At 42.9% G+C, this 26,280-nt stretch overlaps 1 protein-coding gene across 4 annotated transcripts; it reads right to left on the bottom strand.

The window, feature by feature from the left end:
• Positions 1-1,099: 1,099 nt before the first annotated feature.
• On the bottom strand, positions 1,100-26,066 carry srebf2 (sterol regulatory element binding transcription factor 2). Of its 4 annotated transcripts, none has more exons than XM_078268748.1 (21): positions 25,716-26,066; positions 18,444-18,823; positions 16,657-16,704; positions 15,657-15,849; positions 15,303-15,460; positions 14,889-15,041; positions 14,497-14,778; positions 13,858-13,972; positions 13,587-13,738; positions 12,263-12,467; positions 11,966-12,141; positions 11,329-11,578; positions 10,973-11,142; positions 10,686-10,857; positions 9,582-9,699; positions 9,376-9,485; positions 8,702-8,834; positions 8,228-8,399; positions 7,096-7,272; positions 4,944-5,055; positions 1,100-4,272 (listed from the first exon to the last, which is right to left on the bottom strand). In XM_078268748.1, the coding sequence occupies exons 1-21, from the start codon at positions 25,804-25,806 to the stop codon at positions 4,058-4,060; spliced, it is 3,582 nt and encodes a 1,193-aa protein (XP_078124874.1). In that variant the 5' UTR covers positions 25,807-26,066; the 3' UTR covers positions 1,100-4,057. The 4 variants fall into 4 exon arrangements, with proteins under 4 accessions (XP_078124874.1, XP_078124872.1, XP_078124873.1 ...); XM_078268746.1 differs by having other exon boundaries at positions 1,100-4,275; positions 25,716-26,065; XM_078268747.1 differs by having other exon boundaries at positions 1,100-4,275; positions 16,657-16,701; positions 25,716-26,065.
• Positions 26,067-26,280: the final 214 nt, after the last annotated feature.

The raw sequence follows: 26,280 nt of genomic DNA, 5'->3' as shown, positions 1-26,280 counted from the left end.
TGCATGAGTTCTGGAATAAAACGACTCTAAATTACACCTGCTTGGGAGACAGAGGAAAATCTGGTTAGCCGGATCAACTGCAACCAAGAAAATGATAGCTCAACGCTGCACCCCCCCTTCCCCACTCGCTTTGTATAAAACAGCGGTTGGCGTATTTTCTGGACATAGTTATGCTGGAGCTCTCTACAGCAAGGATTAACAAAGCCAAATCATCCACTATAGACCTGTGGAAAGGTGCAGCAGCACAAATATCAGACTTAATGACCTCAGCATCACAAGAAGTAGAGGAGAGTGACTAGGCAAGGTGTGATTTCTGTTCTTGTTTTGTTTATTTGTTTGTTTTTGTGTTCTCGAGATTGCAGAGGGTGGGGGGTGGGAGAGGGTTGTTGGTCTTGTTCAGTTGTATTTGTCTGTTCTGTTCTGTATGTTCAGAAAATATAAAAATAATCACAAAATCATAAAAAAACAATATCGAAAAAAAACTTTTTAGTTTATGTGCAAAAGGTTCACGTTTATGTTGTGTTTAAACCCCCTACCGCTAGATGGCTATGCTGAGACACACCACTAGTGTCCTGGCCTAACAGTGCCTAACAGTGTCTAGCAGTGCCTGACTTTTTGCTAGAAGCTAACAATGTAGCTATGGCTGAACTTTGGCCTACTTTAGCATATAAACATTAGCTCACTAAGAACCTGTGAACCACAATCCCAAACTGGCAGTTTGATTTTCTGTGTACTGAATTGTTTACCAAAACTTCTTTGACTTTTATGCACATCATGTCTTTTTTTAAAAGGCATACTATTTAACTTTTCCCTCTTCGGTCCCCCTACAGGTTGTCTCATTGAACTACAGCCGCGCGGCTGTAGTTCAATGAGACATCCTGTAAGAGGGAAAGTTACATAGTATGCCTTTAAATATTAGTTTTTCTAAAATTATACTTCCCAATATATCGCCTTACGCACAGTATTGAAATATATTGCAATATACTGAATCGTGACCCATGTATCCTGATACGTATCGTATCGCCAGATTCTTGCCAATACACAGCCCTAACGACCGGTATGATACTTTTACCGCTGAGAGATCACACGTACCAGCCGCTGTCATGTGTTGTTTTAATAGAAAACGAAACGCCGAAATGAACACAGAAATCAAAACACATCAAGGACAAAGACAAAAAAAAACAAAAAAAAAAACAAACAAGTGTAACATAATTATGACAGTAAAAACTCCAGCCTGCAAATGGCTAGTTGAAAATTGCTTTCTTCTTCTTCTTTGCACACTTTTACCAGCAAGGAAAGATAATCTAAACTGATAATAAGTTACACCTTGGGTTGACCTGGACGACAGAGTTTTGGACATTTCTAGAAACATACAGGTGTGTTTGTCTCTATTTTAAAAACAGTAAAGAAAATATCAGGCTAATTGTTAATGGGGGCTTAGATAAAATATTAGTATCAGAGATTCTGTTTCCGACAGTTTCTGACCCTATAGACGGCTTTTATCGATGTAAAACAATAACATAACTGCAAAACGGTTCCCTTTCCCCCCACTTAAAAGCATTTATATTATTACATAAACATTAAATAAGAAAACCAGGGCACAGAAACGGAATGACAGAAGGGCTGTCTCATGTGGAAGTCAAACAATTACAAATAAAAAGCAAATCGGACAAAGATTTCACATAGAAACAACTCCTCCATCATTTCAAATACAAAGTATGATGAAAACATAATAAAATAATCCTTTACATTACATCAAGGCCAATTTGCTTGAGAGCTTTACATCATAGGTGGACATCACTTCCAAGAAATACCATTCATCACTTTTATCACTGCTCAGCCCATTTTCACTTAGATCCAGTATATCTTAAAGTGCTCATATTATGCTCATTTTCAGGTTCATAATTGTGTTTAGAGGTTGTACCAGAATAGGTTTACATGGTTTAATTTTCAGAAAACACCATATTTTTGTACTGCACATTGCTGCAGCTCCTCTTTTCACCCTGTGTGTTGAGCTCTCTGTTTTAGCTACAAAGTAAGGCATCGCATTTCTGTTCCATCTTTGTTGGGAGTCGCACATGCTCAGTAGCTAGGTAAGGACTACTAGCCAGTCAGAAGCAGAGTATGAGGGCGTGCCATGCTAGCAGCTAGGCGAGCATTATAACGTGTGTTCCAAAGTGACCACGTTTGTCTCTGAAGTAAAGGCTGGACTACAATAGAGCTGTTTGGAGCAGTTTGTGAACAGTGTTTTCTGTTGGAGATGGTAAGTCCCTTTGGGGGGGGACTTTGGGCTTTTTCACTTTGTAAACCTATAACATGCACAAAAAAAGATATATAACACAATAAAGGAAAGGGGAAAAGTCAAAAAGCATAATATGAGCACTTTAAAGCGTTACTGCCGCCCAATATGTTTGGAGTATCTGACACTCGCTGCCTGTATGTTTGAATGCTGGCTTTAGAGGATGAACAGCAGCAACTTTTATAAATGTTTTTTGCTGCTGTAAAGACGCAGTGAATTTTTACAGCCACAGCAAAGATAAATCGATTAATCGTCAACTATTACATTAATCGACAACTATTTTCTATAATAGTCGAAATTCTCTGATTCCAGCTTTTTAAATGTGAAAATGTTCTAGTTTCTTCACTCCTCTGTGACAGTAAACCAAATATTTGAGTTGTGGACAAAACAAGACATTTTATAGACCAAACAACTAATCGATTAATCGACAATGGAAATAATCGTTAGTTGCAGCCCTGGAAGCCACCTTGCAAAGCCACAGCATTGAGTGTTTGATAATAAAAAAGATCTTTTGGATGGAGTAACACACACTCGCAGGGTGAGGCGACTGACCTTGCTCTCCTGGTCAGAGCGTCAGAACATCAGATCCGGACTCTGACAGGAAACCATTACGAGCCAACTTTGACACGTTGCCGTGCTTTTCTTGGATGCATGTCTCCTCTCAAGCAGAAGTGAGGACTTCCTATTTAATCTACTTCTGTTCATCTGTCTATGTACAACCTATATACAATCACATTGTGAGTTTGTATCTAATGAATATGTATATGGATCTGTGTGAGTGTGTGTGTAGGTAGGCATTTTCAAACTTATCGGCCCATTATTGGCTGCTTCCCCGTTATTTAGATATTCCGCAAATCAAACAAACAATCTCGTCAGCTGTAGCTGTCATTCTTGCCGTTTCTGCGACAGCAAGTCAAATCCCTAAAGTACTTTAGGGATGCACCCTAAAGTCTTAAGTAAAGCAGCTCAGCAAGGTTTTATTAGAATGACTAAATGACTGCATTGGACTGAAGCATCAAATGATCAGTTAATTCAAATTCAGGATAACTGACGGGGTGCTTAAGTATCCTACTTTGCTCCACAGTACAGTGCTGGCATTGTACTGTGTATGAGGTAGATAAGAAGGGACACTACTCAGCACTGTATGGTTAAAAGCAAGCTAGTCTATCTAGTCTGTATCCTACACTCTGACGCCCTTTAAATTGAAGCTTGCAAATTTAATGAGACGTTGCGCAGTTAAGTAGCACTCACACTGCCGTGTGCCAATAATGATTGTACAGCTTGGTAGCCTACAGCTAATCAATGCACTGCTGCACTGCATTCATTTAAACAGCTATTAGAGAATGTTCCCTTTTCCCTTTGGGCCCTGTTAAACCTGATTTTGCTCATTGTGTAGCATTGTTAAAAATGAGGCAGCGAGCCTAGCATGGTACCATTAATGACCAGAAGGTGGAATGATTGTGCTGCCACAATGAAACTAAGCATCAAAAGAAGCAAATGTGAGGCCTGTGAGTGTTTCAGCTGCAGGTGTGGGAACGGTGACAGTAACAAAATCAGCTGTCTGTGTGTGAGAAAAGTGTAGCAGTTTGAAGAAAAGTCTTTATAATCATGGCCCTTGATCAAATTGTGGTTTGAGGTTGTGGATGAGTAGACTGGCTTACATCTTTGTATGTATGTAGCAAATTACAGAGTTCATTGTGAGTAGCCCTAATCTGTGTGTGTGTGTGTGTGTGTGTGTGTGTGTGTGTGTGTGTGTGTTCAGGAGGCAGCGATGGTCGTGCCCCCGCTGAGGCGCAGCAGGATCTGCTGACAGTCCTGCAGGGACCGACGGTCCCCCACCCGCTCCAGGGTGCGCTTGGCCTCGGCCAGCAGGCGGGTGCGATGCCCGGGCGGGGTTAGCAGGGGCATGGGCAGGTGGCGGCAGGCCAGGAGGATGGCATGAGCCCTCTCCCTCTCACCCAGGACACACTCACCTTCTGACAGCAGCAGGGGGGAGGAAAAAAAAGAAAGAAAAGTGCCAGGTTAGTGTCCATTGCGTGTGTGAATAATAATAATAATAATAACAGTTCAGATTAAGAACAACCACAGGGGGACTGATCCTGAGCTGGCACTCAAGTGAACTTCCACTCAGTTTGTGCGTGTGGATACGATTCTGTGACAGACGTCTTCGTTGTGGAATTTCCAGCTTATGAACTCACGCTAGGTAAATTGAGACAATGGTACCCAGGTGTCATTTAGGCCAGTGTCCAACATAACCTCATAACCTTTCCGGGCAGAGGAATACTTCAACTTTGTGCCTCCATAGATGACGGGAGACATAGCACCTGTATGATAGGACAGCGCTGCTCACCCTGCCAAAGCCATAGAGAAAGTAAACACGTAACACATTTAGTCTGTGCTGAGAAATTTGGGCGCGGGCAATATCTGTCAGCCTTCAGAAAGACAGGAACTTCAGAAGTTGGGATGGCACCACGCTGTACTGTGTAATCCTAAATTCTCCTCCATTAAATGCTCCTGTGTAATTCATCGAAGTCTCCCGAACATTCTTCCCGTATGTGAAATGAGTAGTGCTGCTCCAATTTTTTTTCCGTAACAGTCTGTACTCGAATCAATGTTTTTTTAATTTAGTTTCATTCCCGCTTACCGGCCGTGTAAGAGTTGTGTGTCCTGCGTCGGAGGTTGTGCTCCAGCAGCTGGTGTGTCCTTGTGGGACTGGCTCCGGCCATCAGCCTCACTGTGGTCTCATGGAGAAACACCTGCAGGAAGAACAACACACGCACATCAGAGACGCAATCATTGTCGTCATCACGTGTTTATAGGCCGTTGTTTGGAGAACAACATTCATCCTACACATCGTGATTTCACCCCACATACAGCACACTACCAGGGATAATCCACAAGAAATATTCTGCCTCTCTTGCAAAGCGCCTCACAGAACCATGAGTACATATTTCTCAGTCAGTGGTCTCACAACAGAACCCTCGGAAAATGATGCAGTTCATGTGGTTCTTCGAGTCTCGCACACGTCAAAACATAAATGATCACCAACCGCTGTGAAAGCAGTTGTTGTTAGAGACCCTCTGGCTACAGTAATGACTACTCCATTCAAATCTAACAAAACGCGTCGAGATTTCTGCAGCTGGTTAGAGCTGGAGAGAACTTGATTTCCGAGGCTGATCCAGTAAATGGAGTATTATCACAAACAAGATTAGCGGGTCGCGGCGGATTTCTGGGCTTACTATCAGAGCAGCGCGGCGTTTTTGTTCACATAACGTGCCTGCAACATATTGTGGGTATTATTACTTTTAGTACGTTGCTTGTTACAGCTTTACAAATCTGGAGAGTTGCCTGCTTTTCAATGTTGTATCTTAATAAATAGATTATTTGTTTTCTTTGGCTGAAAGCTAGAGCGACGATGAAAGCCAATTTAATTACTAATTTTATATCTTGTTCTGGGCATTTGTTCATATTGAGATTTAAAGAGCTACATGAACAATAAATGAATCAAAGACTTTGCAACTTGGCAAGATTAACCAGTAGATATATACAGGGAAACACAGTATGGTCCAGGTCAGAATGATACATCCCTGGCAGTTTATCTAGAATTCCCTGGCTCTTGTTTATCATTACTGCTACAGCAAAGGATTTTCCATCTAAGCTTCTCTCAAAAATGTCCCCGACATTTCAGGAAAACAACCCAAACGTAGGCTTTAATGTTGTTTCTCCATCTCATCCTACACTTGTTTTCCATTGGAGAACTTTTGGGAAGGGGCGAAAATACTGGTTAGCTGATTGGAGCTAACCAGGGAGCTCGCGAGCTCAGGACGGTCTCACGAGGCTAGCTTCTCGCAGCTTTGGACACCTTAAGGGATCATGTAGGCTGATGCAAGACCTCGACACAAAGGGGTTCTGATTAACTACAATGACCGGCTCGCTCTACATTATAGATAGATAGATAGATACTTTATTCATCCCGAATCCCGCTTATAGTCTATATCCACAACGTTCCACTAACAGGATGTCAATCTTTTTGGCCGGATGTCCGTTACCTTCCTGTTTGTCCTTTTTTGGGGCATTTCAGCCTTTAATGGAAAGAACAGATATATATGAAAGGGGAGAGAGAGGGGGGGATGACATGCAGGAAATCGTCTCAGGTCGGACTCGAACCCTGGACCTTCTGCTTCGAGGTATACACCTCCATATCTGTGCGCCTGCTCTACAAACTGAGCTTACCCAGCCACACCTTCCTCTTTCTTTGTGTTTGAATTCTAAACTCCGGTGGATTTCTGAGGACTATGGTGAACTGCTCCTCAGATCTCTGCAGGGTCAATCCAGACAGCTAGCTAGACTATCTGTCCAATCTGAGTTGCTGTGTGGACTAGCCAGACCCTCCTCCACAGCGCTGTGGAGGCAGCGTATACAGAGGTTACCGCTGGAAACGCCTGAGTCCTGGTAGGGATGGTTAACTTTACCTCTGAAAAGCACCGCTCTCCGACAAAAGCCTGGTCACCCCCCTCACTGCTCTGTTTGCATTGTTCCCATTAGCGCTGTTAGCGATCTCTGTTTCCTCCACCCTGTCTCTCCCTTTGTGATCTGCTGACTTATACTTAGCAATGGTCTGTTATACAGGAATAACAGAATGTCGTGATTGACCATTCGGAATTTAGTATTCAACAAGGCCGTGTAATAAACAATGTCTAAAATATAATGTACAGTATAAACAGTTCTAAACTCCGGTGACTGTAACCTTTTGCTGATTCCTGAACATATCCGACTTGATCTGGTCACGGACGTACCTTGTGTTGCGCCTGTCTGTAGCACTGTGTGAGCTTTCTGAGCGCGCTGAGGTCCCTCTGGAAACCAGCCAACTGGGATCCAGGGGCCGGGCCAGGCTCTCCGTTACTGCTGCCTCCCCGCTGCCATAAACTGGTCCTCAACGTCAGCAGAAGGTCACAGATCAGGAGCTCCACCCCCTGGGAAGAGAAAAAAGACAAAAGATCAGCAAAAGAAGTGCTGTTTGGTGCATTTTAACATAAAATTAGATTATTTCATTCATTTTGTCGATTAATCGATTAGTTCTTTGTATTGTGTATAAAATGTCAGAATAGGGTGAAAAGTGCCGATCAGTGTTTCCCAAAGCCCAAGATGACGTCCTCAAATGTCTTGTTTTGTCTCAAAGATATTCAGCTTACTGTCACAGAGGAGTGAAGAAACTAGAACATATTCACATTTAAGAAGCTGGAATCAGAGAATTTAGACTTTTTTTCCTAAAAAAATTACTCAAAGCGATTAATAGTTTAGTTGGCGAATCATTTCATAGTTGACAACTAATCGATTAACCTTTGCAGCGCTACATAAGATGCATTATTTCATACATGCATTATTTAAAGGGATGAATGTGACCCAAAGTGTGACTCAAAGACGCCTTTACAACCACAACCCACCAACAACAACCAGCCCCGCGTCATAACCAGCGCGTCTCGTCCAACATGCATGCCTATAATGTAAACATTATATGCGGTGCTGTCTAATGTGAAGCGGTGGGGTGTGTAGCAGGTGCGTGCAGATTGGGGAGGCCTCTGTATTGCACTGCAGACACATTGCACTCGGCTTCAGGATCATGCAATGCAACTACAATGCACCACAGCCACCTCCTGCCACCCACACTGCGCACACACACACGCACAGCCCCACGGCAGCCTGACCCCAACTGAGCATGCAGTGTGTATGCATGATTACCTAAAATATCAACTTTAGCGAATCCTGATAGCAGAAGACTGGTTTTTGCCGTCTGTATAATGTGTGTGTGCAAGAACGCAGACAAAATTACATAACAAGCGCTCTAACCACAAACCCAGAGAAGATCTTAAGAAGATGATAGTGCCAGTGTTTGGAGTGCTGCGAGTGCTGTGATTATTTGTACACTACCTTGTTCAGCCAGTTCCCAGTCTGGGCGACGGGCACCGAGATGCTGGAGCGCAGGTAGCTGCTGGCTCTGTCGCTGTGGGACAGGCAGGCTACCGCCCCTTCTCCCTTCAGAGGGGACAGACTCATCTGAACTGCTTTGCAAAGATGCAGCACAGCTTTGGGCAGAGGGTGGCTGCAACAGAGAGTGAATGTGTGATTGTCTTTATTAACATCCTTCAGTTTAATCTTAGATGTTTGGAATCTACACGGGTTAGACAAGGTTTACAGATGATCCTGTTAGGACTTCCAGGTCTCTGAATCAAGATGATCTTAAACTTTTGGGATATTTACAGCTTGAAAGATTCCTGTAACGTCCACCAACTTAAACTTGAATGGAAAAATCACCTTCACCGCGTTTATTCTAGTTTCTGTATTGTGTGGGAGCTTGGGTTTTGTCATACTTAGACCTACTGAAACAAGTTGTACTTCGCTTACTCAAGAGTGTGCAGAGCCCTCGGCATCCGCTCTGCCTCTGCCAACAGTGACCTCACTGCGACATCATCGCCCTGCAGCCAATGCACGGCAGCCTTCAGGACCAAAGCCCACCAACGACTCACTGGGTCTCCCACTGGCAGGAAGAAGAGAGGGGAAATCATGTAGGAATAAAAAACAACAAGAGGGACAAATTAGCTCCAGTCTGAAGAGCCTGAACAGACTTTTTTTGTGGCCATGAAAACCTTTTTCTTGTCAAGCTTTAATTGTCAAATGATAGAGTCTCCTGCGGTATTAAAAGGGTGTGATGATGTAAGATGCAGAAAGTCTCAGTGTGAAAATAATAATTGATTAAGGATGTGGTTAATTAACATCGCCTGAGCAGATTATCAATGTGTTCATATCCATTGCAAGTCATTTATTACCACAAATCAATAACTGCAAGTGTTATCCGTGATAATCCAATAAAACGTTAATCCCAAAAGCCAGATTGGTTTTCAGTGTGCTGCAAATGGAGCAAAGAAAATCCATTCATGTTGACAGTAATAACTCTGATGGCTATCTGGTTAATCATAAATAGAGAAGAAAGAAAAAAAATCTCATCCACACGCAAACATTCGATGTGATTCATGCTTGACTGTGATTGGGCAGGGTTGTTCTGTTCGTGCTATTCATACCTGGGGTGGTGGTGTGACTGGGAGGAGTCGAGAAGGCAGGAAGAGGGGAAGGAGAGTCCTCTGTACAGCTGTTCAACAACTGGAGGAACTCAAGGGCACTGGAAAACTCCCTGAAAGAGATACAGACCAGAAGAAAAGAACAGATCCAGGGTAAATCACCAATTCACATCACACGGTCAAAAACACTGCTGGTAGCCCTGCCTTACCCAGAGGCGTTCTTGCGTTTGCCAGCTTCTGAGTCGCTCTGCGGCTGGATGAGGGTGTGAACGGCTCTCTCCAAAAGCTTCCTGCAGAAACAGCGGTGCAGCTGGGCAATGGGGTCAGCTGGGAGAAACAGAGAGGGACAGTTAAATCACAGCACAAAACATCTTTAAAAGACATTTTTTTCTTTAATACCAAATAAACAGTACATATTTGCATTCATACTGTAGATACGGAAAAGACGAATGCTATGCAAAACAATCAATTCATACATTCAGTAAATAGCTATTAAACATTTACAAGTTAATTTGTTTTTTTAAGCCTACATTGTGTCATTTTTTGAGTTGATTCTTAGCAAAAGCCCCTTTGTTCTTTCACAAATATGTACTCATTCATGTGTAATTACTTCCACCAACTAATCAAAGTATTCTCGTAGAATCTGACATTCAGAATCTCAAATGCTCAAATGGTGGCAGTCATGTAGCACCTCCATCTTTAAAATACATTAGCCCATGAGGGACATACCTCCGCATTTCACCCTCTTACACCTATTGGCACCGTGACGAATGCCAGGGGGAGATTACTCGCCAGGGAAGTGAAAAAGAGAATTAAAACGACAACGCGACAAGACCAAAGTTAATATTGGAGTGGCTAGAACAGCTGCGTGTAAAACGATGGAGATACTAGGAGCTAATTTTGGGTTCGGCCACCGTAGGAGGAAGAGATAGAAACTAATATTCAGTTGGTTGTTATATACAATGTCAACCCTAGATGGGAGAAATTCTTACACAATGTAGGTTTAAGCATCTGAAATGCCCAGAACCACTAAAGAACCTCAATATTCTTTCGAGGTATATAGCTCAACTTGCATGTTATATTTCCTTTTATAGAAAGCAATATGATTGGGAGTTTTTCTTTTCTGTCATTGAAGGTGTGAAATTGAGGGTCTTTTTTTTCAATTTATTTTTCAATTATTTCAGAACTGTGAAGTGTTGTGATTGTTTTGGAGTTAAAATGAGAAAGAAAAGATGACAGAAAGAAAGGACAAAAAAGGAAGGAAGACATAAAAGAGTATAGAGAATGGGCCAACTCCTGTATGTAGGCCATACCTGGGTCTCTCTGAGAAGTGTACACCCCGTCGCTGCTCTCTGACTTCAACGACCAATCGCAACTCAGGAAGAACTGCCTACCCAGTGGGGTGAAGAGCCAGCGCAGGCAGTCAGGGATCGGCTTGGTCTCTGATTGGTTGGCCACACTCTCTGCACAACTCAACAGATAACCCTGGGAGATAAGACACAGAAGAAAAGATGCTGATGATGGAAAGAAAACTCATCCAAAGCAAATCAGACATCATTAAAATGATATCGAGATAAACAGGACCATGTAAGAGACTTACAGGCAGACAGGAGAGGTGGTGGCCCAGCAGAATGCGCAGGGCTGTTGCTGCGGTGACGTAGATCTGGGTGAGCTGGGCAGGGGCCATCTTGCTTCGGGCGCTCTCGCTGAGGTTGACAGCGCTCAGAGACACAGACAAGGCCCACAGGCTGCTGCGCTGAGGCAGCTTTTCTACAGACAGAGAGAGAAACTGTGTCACAGTGTTCAAATCTTCAAAGCATTTCAAAGTGAAAGTACGGTGCAATACTGATTTGTTGTAATTATTGTAATATGGTTGTGGAGTCAATTATGTAACCCTTGTGCACCTGTCCTGCCTGTTTGTGTAAAGCATTAGCCCACTTTGTTCTTAACACTCACCTGTGAGATGCAGCTGGCTCAGCCGGTGGTAAACCAGCGCAGCGTCTTTCGCACTAGTCCTTGCCTCCTCCCCCTCATGCTTTCCCCCAACCTGACGAACCAGCCAACCCAGAGGAGTTGGACGATGCAAGACGTAGCGAATCAGATTCCAGGACAGCGAGCAGACCAGTTCCAGACTGGTTGAGGGAAGAGCTCTGGTCAAGACGGACAGGCAGGTTTCTAAACTGGCCATTGCTGCCGTGTAATCTCCCTGCAGGCGAGAGGAGACAGGAAAAATAGCAAGCTAATCAGTATTCAGAATCATTTTCAGTATTGATTAATCTGCCAATTCTCTAGATGGACTGGTCATTGTTTGGTCTATAAAATGTCAGAAAATATTGAAAAATGTCCATCACAAAGTGATGTCTTTAAATGTCTTTGTCCCAAACCCAAAGATATTCAGTTTAATATGATATAAAACAGGAAGCGGGAAATCTCCATATTTGAGAGACTGAAAACAGCATTTTCTGCCATTTGTGCATGAAAAATGACTTTATTAACGATTAATTAATCTATCAAATAACTGGCAATTATATTTCTGTTGTTTTCTTGGCTTGTTTAAGACTTCCTTGCCATCCCAGGGCGGATCTGTACTCACCCTTTTGAGATGCAGGTCGGCTTGTTTGCGATGCCTCCAGAAGGACACCGATTTTGGCGAGTGAAGGGGTGTGACGGGCTCCCACAGGTAGAGCACCCTGACACAGCCCCACACCGCTCCCACACCGCTCAGCACCCACACCATCACCCACGGCAACAGGCACCGCAGCCAGGATGCTGGTGGGTGAGAAGAGAAGAAAACATGCGGTAAGGTCATTACGCATTTTAAAATACGTTACTGCGCCACTCTCAGCTTGTGCCATGAACCCTGATCAACAGAGGAGTCAGCCCTGCTCACCAAAGTCCTGCGTGTGAGTTGGGAACCAGACGAGCGTTCTAGTTGGCCCGTGGCCCACAGAGAGGCCGGGGTTCACTGAGGCATCAGAGCCCAACAAAGATGGCAGAGGGTTTAGGGACAGGCAGAAGAAGGTCAGGGCGCAGAGAAGCAGTCGAGAACCATCCATCACTCCAACCGAGGAGGGAGAATCTGGCTCACTCTTCATCTGCGAGACGGTGAAAGAGAACAGGTTCATAATGATGAATAATTATACTTCATCCACAATCCTTGTCAGATATTAAACTTACATCATCATTTAAGTCCGTTTGAATTTGAATCTTAATTTGAGAGATAGCGAGAGCTACAGAAAGAATCCGCCGCAGACCTCAGCCAAGGCGTGCACTGTTACCCAATGTTAACGCAGTGTGATTTTTTTTTGATTATTCAGACAGCACACGAACGCAACACAAATGTCCTATCTCGCAATGTCAATGAAAGAGATTAATCATTTGCGTATCTGCCCCGTGATTCGGATCTGCTCCAAAATGTTATGGGTTCTTCCTTGGCTCATGCTACACCCTTGCACCACGTTTCATGACAGTCTGGGCAGGTAGTTTTTCTGTAATCCTGCTGACAGACAAACAAACTGAGCCAAACACATGACCTCGTTGGTGGAGGTAATAAATAAGATAAGAATTATTTCTAAATGTCATTACAGATACATTTGTATCCAACATGAATTTAGCAGACACTACCCTTAGTGATAAAATGTATGTCAGCACCTTCTGAGCAATCTTCACAATAAAAAACACTTACTGTGAAGCAAGAGGAGTAAGGAGCAGTAAGGCTACTATCGATTAACTACTACTACTACTACTACTTAGTCTGGCTATCACCAGACCAAGCAACATTAGTCTGGGGAGTCTGTATTTTCTACTGCACAAGAGGCGTGATCGACGGGCATAGTTCAAATGACTCTGTACGCAATTGGATAGTCCTTCAACCAATCAGACCAACGATCCGGGTGACGTAGCAGCGACAGCGACATCAACGGGTTGCTGCGCTTCGGTGGCCGTCATGTTGAATGTAAACAAAAAGCTGCTTGGTCGCTTCTCTATCATCATCGTGTTAAACCCGCCAATAGCGCGCCAGGTAGATAAGCTAGTTTGTGATTGGTCCCCGCAGATTTGTAACGGAAGCAGGATAGGAAAATGTACAAATTTCCAGCCTGAGCTGCAGGGCGAAATCAAATCGCCGGCAATCGGGCTGGGCTTACCCAGTCTAACTACTACTACTACTACTACTACTACTACTACTACTACTACTAAAAATGAAGGTGTGTTACCTGATCGTGATCCATCAAGGGGCTGCCTGGCTCTGAGTCCACACAGTAAGGAGAGAACTGCTGAGGGGAACCAGAACCAGAGTCCGAGGCTGGAGGTGACATCATCACTATTTCCTCTTTAAGCTCCACGTCTTCAGACAGAATCACTGTCTCTGAGATAGAGAGAGAGAGAGAGAGAGAGAGAGAGAGAGAGAGAGAGACTCAATGAAAGTTGTTACAGATCACGCTCTGCTTATAACTAACTTAGTAATGCTTTTAGTAAAACACTTACTGTTCTTCTGGTTGCCCATCTTAAGGGCCATGTTTTCCTGCCGTAGTTTGTGGTTGACCTGTTGCAGGTACTTGATGTAGTCAATGGCCTTCCTGAGCACTCCTGACTTGTGTATCTGGGAAAGAAAAGACATGAGGAAGGACATGTGAGGATTCAACCTTTTTTTTTAAAGATTCTTTTTTGGGATATTTTTAGGCCTTTATTTGACAGGACAGTTGAAGACATGAAAGGGGAGAGAGGGGGAATGACATGCAGCAAAGCGCCGCAGGTCGGAGTCGAACCTGGGCCCACTGCGTCAAGGAGAAAACCTCTATATATGGGCGCGCGCTCTACCAGCTGAGTTACCTGGGCGCCCAGGATACAACTTTTTAACAAGCTCCAATTTAAACACTGAAACAATTCCAAATTCAAAATGGTCTTTACTGTCTGTGGCCGGGTTAGCTCAGTTGGTAGAGCAGGCGCACATATATAGAGGTTTACTCCTTGACGCAGCGGCCGCGGGTTCCATTCTGACCTGCGGCCCTTTGCTGCATGTCATTCCCCCCTCTCTCTCCCCTTTCATGTCTTCATCTGTCCTGTGGAAATAAAGGCCTAAAATGCCCGAAAAAAAGATCTTGTCCCAGTTTTAAAGTCACTAACCTTGGCGTCATTGCCCATGACGAGGTCTCTGAGCTCCACGATCTTGTCGTTGATGGAGGACCGATACCTCTTCTCGATGATGTTGTGAGTCGTCCTCCTCTCGCCCTCCTTCACCACTCCCCCCGGGCCTACCATTCCTCCCATCATCGGGCCTTGCTCCATGCTTGATCTGGCTCCGTTTGAGCAGTGAGAGGAGCCCGGCTGTAGCTGCTTGATTGGCAGCTTGTCTCCTCCTCCCATCATGACAGGGACGGTGGTCAGGATGTTGCCGCTCATCAGCGTCTGGGGGATGCCAATCAGTAGCAGTACATTAGTTTTCAGCGCGGGGCCAAACTTGTGACCATCGGTAACAACCAAATAGTAATGGAAAATATATAATGCTAGCTGCATACCGGTACTTGCAGAGCTGTGTTCTGGATGGGCGTTGTCAAGGTGGTGATCCCTGCGGGGCTCTGCATGGTAGACAGGACTTGCGTGCCGTCTGGTTTGAGCGTTGTAAGAACCAGTGAATCTGTCTTCAGAATCTGAGGCTGCTGGACCAGAACCTGATAGAAAGAATGTCAATGTGAGGCTTTTGTGTTTGCTTACAAGCAGTTTAAAAAGATCAAAACATTGGTACTCAGATCAGGCCTCAACTCCTCTTTGCATCTACACCAAACATCGTGAAACAAAAGAATTTGTGTATGATCTTTTCCAGTAATTAGGGCTTAAGGTTTGTTGAAATATTGATCTTTTATTACCTGATATCAGCTACTACCATTTTGACTAATTTTCTAACCCTGCTAACAACAGTGAGGTTTACTCACAGGTACTTGCTGCATCTGTTGTTGCATAGTGTGGACTGTGGTGGGCGCTGAGAGAGTCTGGATGGTCTGACAGGTTGGGGTCAGAACACGCTGGTGCTGTATGGTCATTGGTTGGAGCTGTGGTGATGTCATAATGCTCTGCATCTGCGGTTGGAGGACTGGGAGACAAGATGATGCGTGATTTGTCGGTCATATTCAAAATACACTGCAGATCCTTAAAGTAAACCATATTATTGCAGCAGCATGTAACCTAAAAGACAACTTAATGTACTGTCTGATAACTTTAATCTGTATCCGACCACTTTGTAAAAACTACTTCATACAGAACACTCTCCTATTCCTCTCTTTACTCACCTTGGAAGCCAGGAGCATGGCTCTGGTGGCAGATGACAGGGCTCTGGATGAAACGCGACTGTCCGCCGTTGGAGGCGATCATCACAGTTTGGGCCGCCTGGGTCTGGATGGGCAGGGCCGCCTGGCTGTGGGTCTGAACCAGGGTGTGGACCGGGAAGCTCTGGGTCTGCATGGGGATCCCCTGGGCGTGCATCTGCATTTAAGTAAAACAAACTCAGTTTTATCTCAACATGTGTTTCCCCCACCCCCGAGAGATTATGAAAGTTTGATGCAACATAAAAGACAGTTCATCTGTCTTTTTTTGATGCACCGTATTGGGACAAAGGTATATTTCCCTCAAGACAATAAACTATATCCGTCAGGCTGACTTACAGTTTGCTGAGACGTGCATTGCTGTTTGTAGGGATGCTGAGCTGGATATTATATTTTACTGTCTGTGAGTACTCTGATTTTTTTCTCCGGTCAGCAAAAAGCTTTTTTATTATGGATGGCACAATAACACAAAATGAATCCACACCGTCTCCACAACTGACAATGAAATCACAGCTGGAGAGGCAGGCGCCTTGAAAGCAGCCTGACACCAAACTACAGCACTCATCCATCCCTGCAGCACTTACAAAGCTCTTTCAGACCCACACAGAGATCTAAAACTTAAAACAGCGAAACCTTGAATACAGAGTTTTTCTTGGCTCAAAATAAGACAGAGGTGGTACCATCCTGATAAAGTGTACCGTACCTTCAACTGGCTCATGCAAACACTTTTTACAAGCAATGTATTTTAGGAGATTATTTAGGTAAAATCTCAGTACTTTTAATTTAACTGCCTGTAATAATCAGATGTCTGCACTGTTTCCCCTGCCCCCCCAATTCTCCTCCTTGCGAACTACGAGCCATATCTGTAAAGCTGGGGAAAAAATTACACTGATGGGGTGTTATGTTCATTTAGGAAACCTCTTTAAGAAATTGTGACGTGCTTGGATGCAAAAGAAACAATATTCACCTGTCTGAACAGCCATGAAATATCAGGATTCCGGCTGAAAAATTCCTGCTGTAGGGAAACAAGACTAGGTTGAAACCTAGTATATGGCCGGACCGTGTTTGGTCAATGTGCTAAATTGTGGCCAAATTGTTACATAGATAGTCATGTTCTATAATCTAACCTAATCATTTTCTAAAATCTATAATAAATCCCTGGATAGTAAACATGTATCTGTAATTTTCTGTAGTGGTCCCAGTAATATTTGTTCCTAAAGTTTACTGAAGTATATGATATTACTTTGTTAAGCTATTTTTTAGACTGAGAATATGACCACAAATACTGATCTATCTTGCAAAAGAAATTTGATCTCCTGGTAAAATATTATTCACACAAAAGGTAGATCTCCTCTAGTTTTTTAAGCATTTAAAAAATTAATGTAAAAAAGAATTTAATCCCCTCTCACACACACTTTTACAAGACAGCCCTATCCTTATTTTTTAATAATACATTTTTGATTATTTTACTTCCTAAATTTTATCAGAACTTGTGGCAGTCATGATGTATTGTAATAAACTAATAGCATGTTCTACAGATGTCTATTTGAGCTTTTGTATTCACAAAAGTGGTTAGAAAATCCTTACATTTCACTGGTGTGAGCAGACACACACTGGCGTTTTAGCTGCAGTACAACAATGCTTTCAGGAACACATGGGCAGGTGCATAGAGCAGCGTTCATAAAGGCCGACTGCTGTTTGCAACGTGTTTATAAAGGCCAGCTGGCTATAAACTATATTAAAATCAAACGGCAGGTAAAAGGAGACTAATGACCTCATCTGCTTTCTTTGTTTTGTTTTCTTTGGGGTTTTTTTGGCTGTTGTGGCAAAGACGTTACCAGTGGAAACACTGTGGTGCTCCCGCTTTGCTGTGGTCCCCCCCCAAAACAGATGGCTCTTTTAGGTCCTCTTTGGCAGTTTTAGCAGCGCATTTCCCGGTGCGCTGTTCTGGTTACGATGCAGCGCCGCCACGTCGGCATTATACCAAAATTGCAGTTACAAATGACAGAAACCAACGTGCGTTTGTGTTTCCCATGAAGACACCCGCCAGAGTTTTGTCTAGAAATGGTCCAAGAAATACTTCCCGATACCGATTCCGATACTTGCGTATCGGCCGATACAGAGTACTGATCCGATACCGGTGTGTGATATATTTTACCATGATTTAACAGCTGTATGCTACTATCCCTGTATGGATGTGATATGATTTCTATCTTTGTTGTACGGCCTGGCTCAGGTTAAACTTTTTGTGAAACATGAACAAAAAGAAACAAAGATCGGATCGGTGGATAAACTCCAGTAATTTCCGATACTGATATCAGGATTTTAGGCAGTATCGGAGGCTTTTCCGAAAATGGTATCGGTATTGGAACATCTCTAGCTTCGTCAAGAGCTAGAGGAGGGACGAAATTTGACAGAGGCAGCCGCATAGTTATTCTCAGTGCAGGGGAAATCCTGCATATAGCTTTCAACACACTACATAACAGTGTATAAAACTGATGAGTAAAAAGTGAGTTATTATCAGACCCAAACGGAATCTGCAATTATTATTTTTTTTGGACAGTTTTCAGCAGTGATCCAGAATGAAAATATGCTGAATTTAGCGGTCTGTTTTTCTGCTTGGGGTAGAGAAGGGTTAACGTTCTGAGTTTAAAATCTGCGGAAGATTCTGCGAGAAAATTGGATTCCGTGTGGCCCTGGTGGTTCCCCATGTCAAACAGAGGATTGGAGTGTGAAAGTGGTGATAGTTGGTACCTGGATGGTGGACTGGGCAGTCTGTTGGGGCTGAGGCTGGATGGGCTGGACCACCTGAGGCCGGGGCTGGAGGAGCGGAGGGCTGCGGGTCACCTGCTGCTGCACTGACAAGACAGTCGTGGGGGAGGGGGTCTGTGCAGGAGTGAGGGGAGGGGTGAGGGGCAGAGACTGGGGAGACAGTGTCTGGGAGGGGGCGAGGAGAACGGTGGGGCTCTGGTAGACGACAGGGGCTGGTGTCTTGGGAGTCTGGGGAGTTTGAGGGGTTTGAACGGCAGCTCGGGGAGCGGTGCTGGCGCTGCCACTCTGTACAGAGCCCGCTGTGGTCATCTGGTCTTCAAACAAGTCTGGGAAGTCCTGATTGCTGACAAACTGCAGCATCTCTGAGGAGATGGAGACACAGAATGGACATTACATCAAGTCTGGCTTTGATTAAGAAATCAAAAATGTTCAAAAATATCTAAATATGTTTGGGACAGCTCCGACATTCATTCAATGATAGAAAACATGAAAATAGACTTAATACAGCGTGTGAGGTATATGTCAACACCTTAACAATACTAAGAAATACAATTTTAGTAAAAAAAGATGATTTTTTTTACTTTAAATTTACAGTATCACTCAGTATCCAGAATGCGAATGATGTGGTGAAACCTGCAGATCAAAATGACCCTGGAAATCCAGAGTTCTCGCCAGAGCACAATTAGAATTAGCTCAGCGAGTCACTCTGGCATTCAGTAATGATGCTCATTAACTATGACGTTGTAGCTGAGCTGCACCAATCACATCGGTGTATCTGATATAGGCGGGCCAGAGGCGAGCTAAACAGATGACGACAGTTGAATCTATAAGTTAGCTCCGCCGGTAGCTAAGTGTATGGGGCTCTGGATACGTCACCCCGTGTATTGTTGTGATTGGTCGTAGTGTTATCCAATTGCGTGCAGTGAGATTTTCAAATGGACGCTTGGTGCCGCCCCTCGAGTTGGGCCAGTTTCATTACTCAATGCCAGACCCTTAATTTTTCGGATTTGGGTCTGGATTTCCAGGCAAGATCAAAATTGCAACATTATCTAATTTCTATTCAATGACAATTACTTAACTACTTTAAAGCTCAGGCCTTGGCTACACTCAAGATATCACAGTTACAGTACCAGGAGATAATAATCTAAATTTCTTTCCCAAGTGTCCTTGAGAAAAAAACTCTTTGATTGAAACTCAACGTAGGGTGAATGCTGTTAACGGCTTACAGATAAGACTAACTACTTATCTGGCCCTGAATTGGCCACATGCACACACAGAAAGAAGCTACTGTTCTGGTTATAAACCAGTGAACACATTTTACTGGAAGCAAAAGGCCAACAGATGGCCTTGAAAAGGTGTGTAGTAATCTTACTGATGGCCCCGAAAGCTAATAGCAGCAGGGTTAAAAAGAACTTAAATAAAGAATACGACAGCACTGAGAAACCTGATGGATGGGTGGATGGCACTTATGGATGTTAACAATTAACAGTTAATAAGAATTTTGACCGATGTGGCCGGGTTGGGTCAGTGGGTAGAGCAGGCGCACATATACTTGGAGGTTCATGCCTCGATGCCTCGATGCAGAGGTCCAGGGTTTGAATCCGACCTGTGACGATTTCCTGCATGTCTCCCCCCCCCTCCCCTTTCTCACCTAGCTGTCCTGTCAAATAAAAGGCAGAAAAGCCCAAAAAATAAAAGAATTTTGACTGATTAATACTATCACTATATGTTCTGCAATATGATCATAATATAATACAATATATTAGGGCTGGGCGATATGGCCAAAATCTTCTATCCCGATATAGGTCATTTTAAATCTCGTTGATGTTATAAATATCACGGCATAGCATGTTTTCTGGTAATTCAATACATACATAAATAAATAAATAAATAAATAAATAGTCTATATGAAATAACCACATGCTAAAGCCTATTTTTGTATACTCCTGTGTGAAATACATGAACATAACGTGCAAGGATCAGAACGTAAAGCATCCAAATGATGTACATTTTGCTGTAACGCAGTTTGGCCGCTGGTTTTTCGACAGCATTGCGATAGAAACAATATGGAAAATATATATATATATATATAAACAGTACATTGCCCAGCCCTACAATATATATGATAATACACACTCAGTTGCCAGTTTATTAGGCAAAGGGTAAAACTGTTATCAGCTTTTGCAAATGTTTTTTTATGATGAGGGAAATGCATTCAACACGTTTGTTAGACCTCAAGGTAGAGCTGGGCAATATATTGATATTATATCGATATCGTGATATGAGACTAGATATCGTCTTAGATTTTGGATATCGTAATATGGCAAGTGTTGTCTTTTCCTGGTTTTGAAGGCTGCATTACAGTAAAGTGATGTCATTTTCTGAACTTACCAGACTGTTGTAACTGTTCTATTATTTGCCTTTACTCACTTAGTCATTATATCAACATTACTGATGATTATTGATCAAAAATCTCATTGTGTAAATATTTTGTGAAAGCACCAATAGTCAACACTACAATATTGTTGCAGTATCAATATCAAGGTATTTGGTCAAAAATATCATGATATTTGATTTTCTCCATATCGCCCAGCTCTACCTCAAGGATACACAAAATGCGTTTCGGTGAGAAACACTGAATGGGAAATAACATGTTTGTTTACAAGAAAACTCCACAGGCCACCTTTAATATGGAATCTAACCTCAGTTATAAAAAACGGGAATTTTTGAACCAATGTGAAAATACAAACATTTCCGTCTGTTTATTTTAATAATACAGAGTATATAGTTTCTAAATTGAATTCACAATATAATGAGGTCGTGCCATGCTAGCAGCTAGGCGAGCATTATAACGTGTGTTCCAAAGTGACCACGTTTGTCTCTGAAGTAAAGGCTGGACTACAATAGAGCTGTTTGGAGCAGTTTGTGAACAGTGTTTTCTGTTGGAGATGGTAAGTCCCTTTGGGGGGGACTTTGGGCTTTTTCACTTTGTAAACCTATAACATGCACAAAAAAGATATATAACACAATAAAGGAAAGGGAAAAAGCCAAAAAGCATAATATGAGCACTTTAATAGCTCTTGTTCACTTTGAAGTCCAAAGAACACAAGCCTGTGGTCCACTACTGTGAAAAACACCATGTTTTTCATGGTCCCACAGGACTTTGGAACTTGAAGACTTTTGACAACTGCTTTACAGAGTCCCCCTGTGGTGGAAGCTACCCTGGCTGATCTATATCACTCATAGTGCATATGGGTTCAGCCATCAGGGTCAATGAAGTGTCAATAAACAGAACAGCCTTTAGCTTTGAACTGAAGGCCGTTTCATGGTTCTGCGGAGGCTCCACGCAAAGCTTTCGCCGTAGCCTACATAAGTGGCCTGAAGTTTATACTTGTGCGCTGGTGTGTGCGTCGAGCCGGCATGTGTGTGTGTGTGTGTGTGTGTGTGCGTGCGTGTGGGGAGTGTGTGAGCGAGGGAGAAGTGAGAAAGTGACGTGATTAGCATCGGAGCGAGTAGCGGCTCTAGAGTCATAGTGAGAGAAACAAAGTGTCTCCTCCTGTGCTTTCTGACCACGGTGGGAAATCTGGAGCAGGAAAAGTTAACCCTCTCCTTGATTTCATGTTGTTTATGGAGAAGGAGAACCAGGAAACGAGTCGGGGGAGCCACGGCCGAGCAACGTGTAGTTACATTATTCGAGAGGTGCACGTCAGGCTACGGCGTAGGGTCCGGCGTAGACGCAGAGGGGTCTGCGGGGGTACACCGTCGATTCGACGCAGAAGCATAAAACGGCCTTTAAGTCTTACTGTACAGCAGAGTGAGACCAGACAACCCAACAAACCACATTCATCGACTGTGACATGACATCAGTAAGCACAGCCCCACTGAAGAGACCGTTCATAATAGCTTTGAGTGGGAAAATGTTTTGTACAGATGAACATTAGCACTGAGAGTCAGAGACACTGGCTATGACACAGCCAAGAGATCTAAACAGCTCTGCTTAATTCTAATGACGTTACAGCTGACACAATCAAACAATTTTGTCATCTTTTATTTCAATCTAAATTCAACACAACACTAAAGGGCTAGAACACCAGAATAGATGAATGAAGCTAGAAGAATTAAAACTTACAACACCTAGGTTCTCATCTTTGTAAGCAACAGCAACCAACTTCCTGTCACCCGTCTCTCATCACATGTTGCATTTCAATATAGTGTAAAAGGTGTTGTCATCTGCGTATATATATATATTTTCGTGACTCAAAAAAGTGACCAAATGCCAACAGGCAAAGCAAGGATGGTAATTCCTCGGATAGTACTAATGAGTTCTGTTGACACTGAGATGTTAGCAGTACTAGAGGGTCATAAACACTGACAGTATTTCCTAAATTCTGAACATAAATGATTGGAGTTATATAGAGCCCGAACTGATAAGGAATTTTTATGGCCGATATCGATACAAATATTTGGTGATTTAAAAATCTGATATTCCGATATATTGGCCGATATATATTTAAAAAAACAAATCCAGAAACGCGTCAAGAAACATTAACAGATTTCCCTAACATTAGTTATTTGTTGTTATTTATGAGTCCTCACTAAAAATAAGATGATAATGCAGTTTGAATATAAAAACTTGTTGTTTAATTGTCACAACAGAAAAGAGGAACATCAAAATATATTAAAGTTCTGATAAATAAAAAAACTTAAGATATGAAACTTAAAGTCCTTTGAACAAAATCAATAACAACAACAACAAAAAAATCAGAGAGTTGCCAACAGGGAGGTTGCAGAACGTCCTCTGGTGGACAAACTACGCAACGCCAACGCTCAGAACATAGTTGAAGGGTGTTTCGTCCGTTTTTTATTTATTTTGAAATATCAATTTATCGGCCATTACAAATGCCGATACCGATAGTTTGGAAAATGCCTAATATCTGCCGATAATATCGGCCCACCGATATATCGGTCTGGCTCTAGAGTTTAAAGATTAAAGATTAATCAATAAGTTAATTGGTTAATGAATCAACAACTATTTCTCTGATTCCAGCTTCTTAAATGTGAATATTTTCTAGTTTCTTCACTCTTCAATGACAGTAAACTGAACATCTTTGAGCTGTGGAAAAAACGAGACATTTGAGGACCTCATCTTGGGCTTAGGAAAACACTGATCAACATTTTTCACCATTTTCTGACATTTTATAGACCAAAAAAATGAATCAATTAATATCATAGATATAATAGATTAATGAAGATAATCGTTAGTTACTGATAATCATAATGACAAAACTAGAACAATAAAAAGGTTCAGGTTGAAAATATGCAGAATCATCCTTTAACCAACAGCCCTGATTGAGACAGTTTCAGAACGCCACAGGAACATTACTTGCTCACGAGCTTTCACCAGCCAGTCTTTCACATGTCACAAATACTGTACATGCACACATAACGTAGGCAGACACATTAGACCATTCACTTGTACATCTCCATGGGGGGGCAGACTGCTGATGACAGACAGAACAAAGCAGCTCTGAGACCTCAGAGCTTTAGACAAGCCTACACAAAGGGTAAATCTATCAAAGGGGAACAGTTTCCTAGGCTGTTAGGCGCAAAGAAAAATAGGTTACATAACCAGAGCTGCAGTTGCTAAGAGAATAATTGGAAGAGGAAGAATGTAGGGTCAATTACATGAGCCCTTACAGGGGCCTCTAAGACCTTACACTCAATGAAACGCACGTATGGCTCATCTGAAGAATAAAGTTAATAACTTTGGAGGTCAACCAGCAATGGGACCCATCACTGTCTAGCTTAGATTTTAAATGTTTAATTAAAGCAAAAATTCTCTAGCACATCATTAGGGACATGGGGCCTACGGTTTCTGTAACAGGGGGTCAATTCTTCTGCAATTGGCTGCTCTGTCTGATGGGACAATGTAATTGATCGATTAGCTGCTGGCCTAAGTCTGGGCTGTCTTTGTTGCAGCTTGCCTGTGAATTAATCCGTCAACCCTCAGTTGTCATTTCTCTCTCTCCCAATCTGTACATTCCTGTCTTTTCACACAATGATTAAGTGGGATTACATAACTGTGGCCGGGGGGGGGGGGCTACTGTCTGCCTACTTTGTCCAAGGGCCCCCTTTGAAAAGAGAATTAACACCAGACACCAAAGCCCGTGTGCAGTATCATCAATGTTGGCCATTATTGTTTGATTCATCTTGTTAAGTAGTATCATAAAGCCACTGTCCACCATGGCCAGTAGACACTGTCTGACACACCCACACGGTCTGGTGACTTGGCATTCAGTAAAATTCCACCCTAGTGGAAATCTGGTGACTCTGCACTAGCCAGCGTTTCACCAAAAGCCCTGTCCTTTCAATATCTGCCAAATGGGAGAAACTTGTTTTGATAAGAGAGCAGGGATGCTGTTTGTTCACTGAATGCCTGCCTACATTACTGTCTTCAGAGAGATGTGAGGCCTAAGGTTTTCATTGCCACCGACTACTTCTGTTATTGTCGTGCACATGACAAATAAAGAACCTTGAACCTTGAGATGTTGTCCAATGAACAACTGCTGAATAAGCTTGGAAAAGATGCTGAAGAAATTCAAGCAAAAGCTTAAATCTTGGACATGGAAGTTTTGAAGTCTAAAGAATTTTTAAAATCTCAATGGTTCATCTTATGACCCTTGGCTCACAGTAAAAAAAAAAAAAAAAAAACAGTCCCAGCTTGATGAGCAAGTCACACTCTTGTGCCTCCTTTCACTGCCCACATACACAGATTCCTGATGAATGACACCTCTCATTTGCTTCATGGAAAATATAACTGCCCGAAACTTCACTCAATTGCATTTCAATTGAAGCTATGTCACATAGCATATGTCACATGCAAGCTTCCAAAAGTCATAATTTGCAAAATGATATATAAATGATATATTATATTTGCAATGTGATGTGTGTGTTCGGAATAAATCTAACTGACTCAAGTAAACAACAGACACATACATCATTCATGTAACGTTAACAGTTAATGGCTAACTAATCATTCTCAACCTCACTTTTAACAACAGCTGTACCGACAATACTTTGAATAATAAACTTTGTGTGTTGTGCAGCCTTCGTAAGAATCATAAACAGACCGTCTTAGCTCTTTCCGCTCAGCAGCATGAGCATCTCGTAGCTAGAGCTCTCAACCTGAGAGGAAACAGGCCAAAAACACTTAAGAAAACAAAACCACTTAACAGTGTTAGCAGTGACACTCACCGTCGATGTCCCCTAAGGTGAATTCGTCCCCTAATTCCGCTAAAGTCGGGTCCATGTTCTCCATGGTGGAGATGTACTCTCCGGTATCCATCCTGTCTGTTAGCACCTCGGCTTCCCGGCTGTCACCGGAGGTTAGCAGGGGGAAACAAACAGCACCCGAAGGGTATTCGGTGGCGTTCAGCAACGCCTACAACCCCCTTATCTGATCGAAAAGATTGTTATTTCCGGGACCAACCGTAAGAGAACACTAGAGCCTCAAGAGAGGCAGACCTCTATGGCGATAAACTAGCTCAAACCGATAGATGCATTAGTCGCCGCCATCTTGTTTTACGCTCATTACGTCATTCACAAACAGACTCTGTGGCCCAAAGCGGGTTCTGATTGGCCGTAACCTAGCTGTTGTTGTCATGAGACCAGTTACCGTCGTCCAATGACAAGATCGTATTTGCCGTGGTCTGATAGTGCGTCAACCATCAGAAGCTTCATTTGAATAAACCGCGCCCCATATTTATGAAAAGAAGTGCACATCATTAGACAAAAGTAGCGCCTGAGAAGTGATGCAAAG

The sequence above is a fragment of the Sander vitreus genome, chromosome 15, assembly GCF_031162955.1.
Source record: "Sander vitreus isolate 19-12246 chromosome 15, sanVit1, whole genome shotgun sequence".
Classification (NCBI taxonomy): Eukaryota; Metazoa; Chordata; class Actinopteri; order Perciformes; family Percidae; genus Sander; species Sander vitreus.
Note: the sequence above shows the minus strand (reverse complement) of the source record. Positions and strands in the feature narration are given on the sequence as shown.

Excerpts from the sequence above, each read along its gene's own strand:
- srebf2 (XM_078268746.1), bottom strand. The coding sequence starts at position 25,806 with ATGGATACCGGAGAGTACATCTCCACCATGGAGAACATGGACCCGACT. Across the intron at positions 12,142-12,262 it reads AACTCACACGCAGGACTTTG|CATCCTGGCTGCGGTGCCTG; the intron begins GTGAGCAGGGCT and ends CTCACCCACCAG. Across the intron at positions 8,835-9,375 it reads CAGTCACACCACCACCCCAG|TGGGAGACCCAGTGAGTCGT; the intron begins GTATGAATAGCA and ends TCTTCCTGCCAG.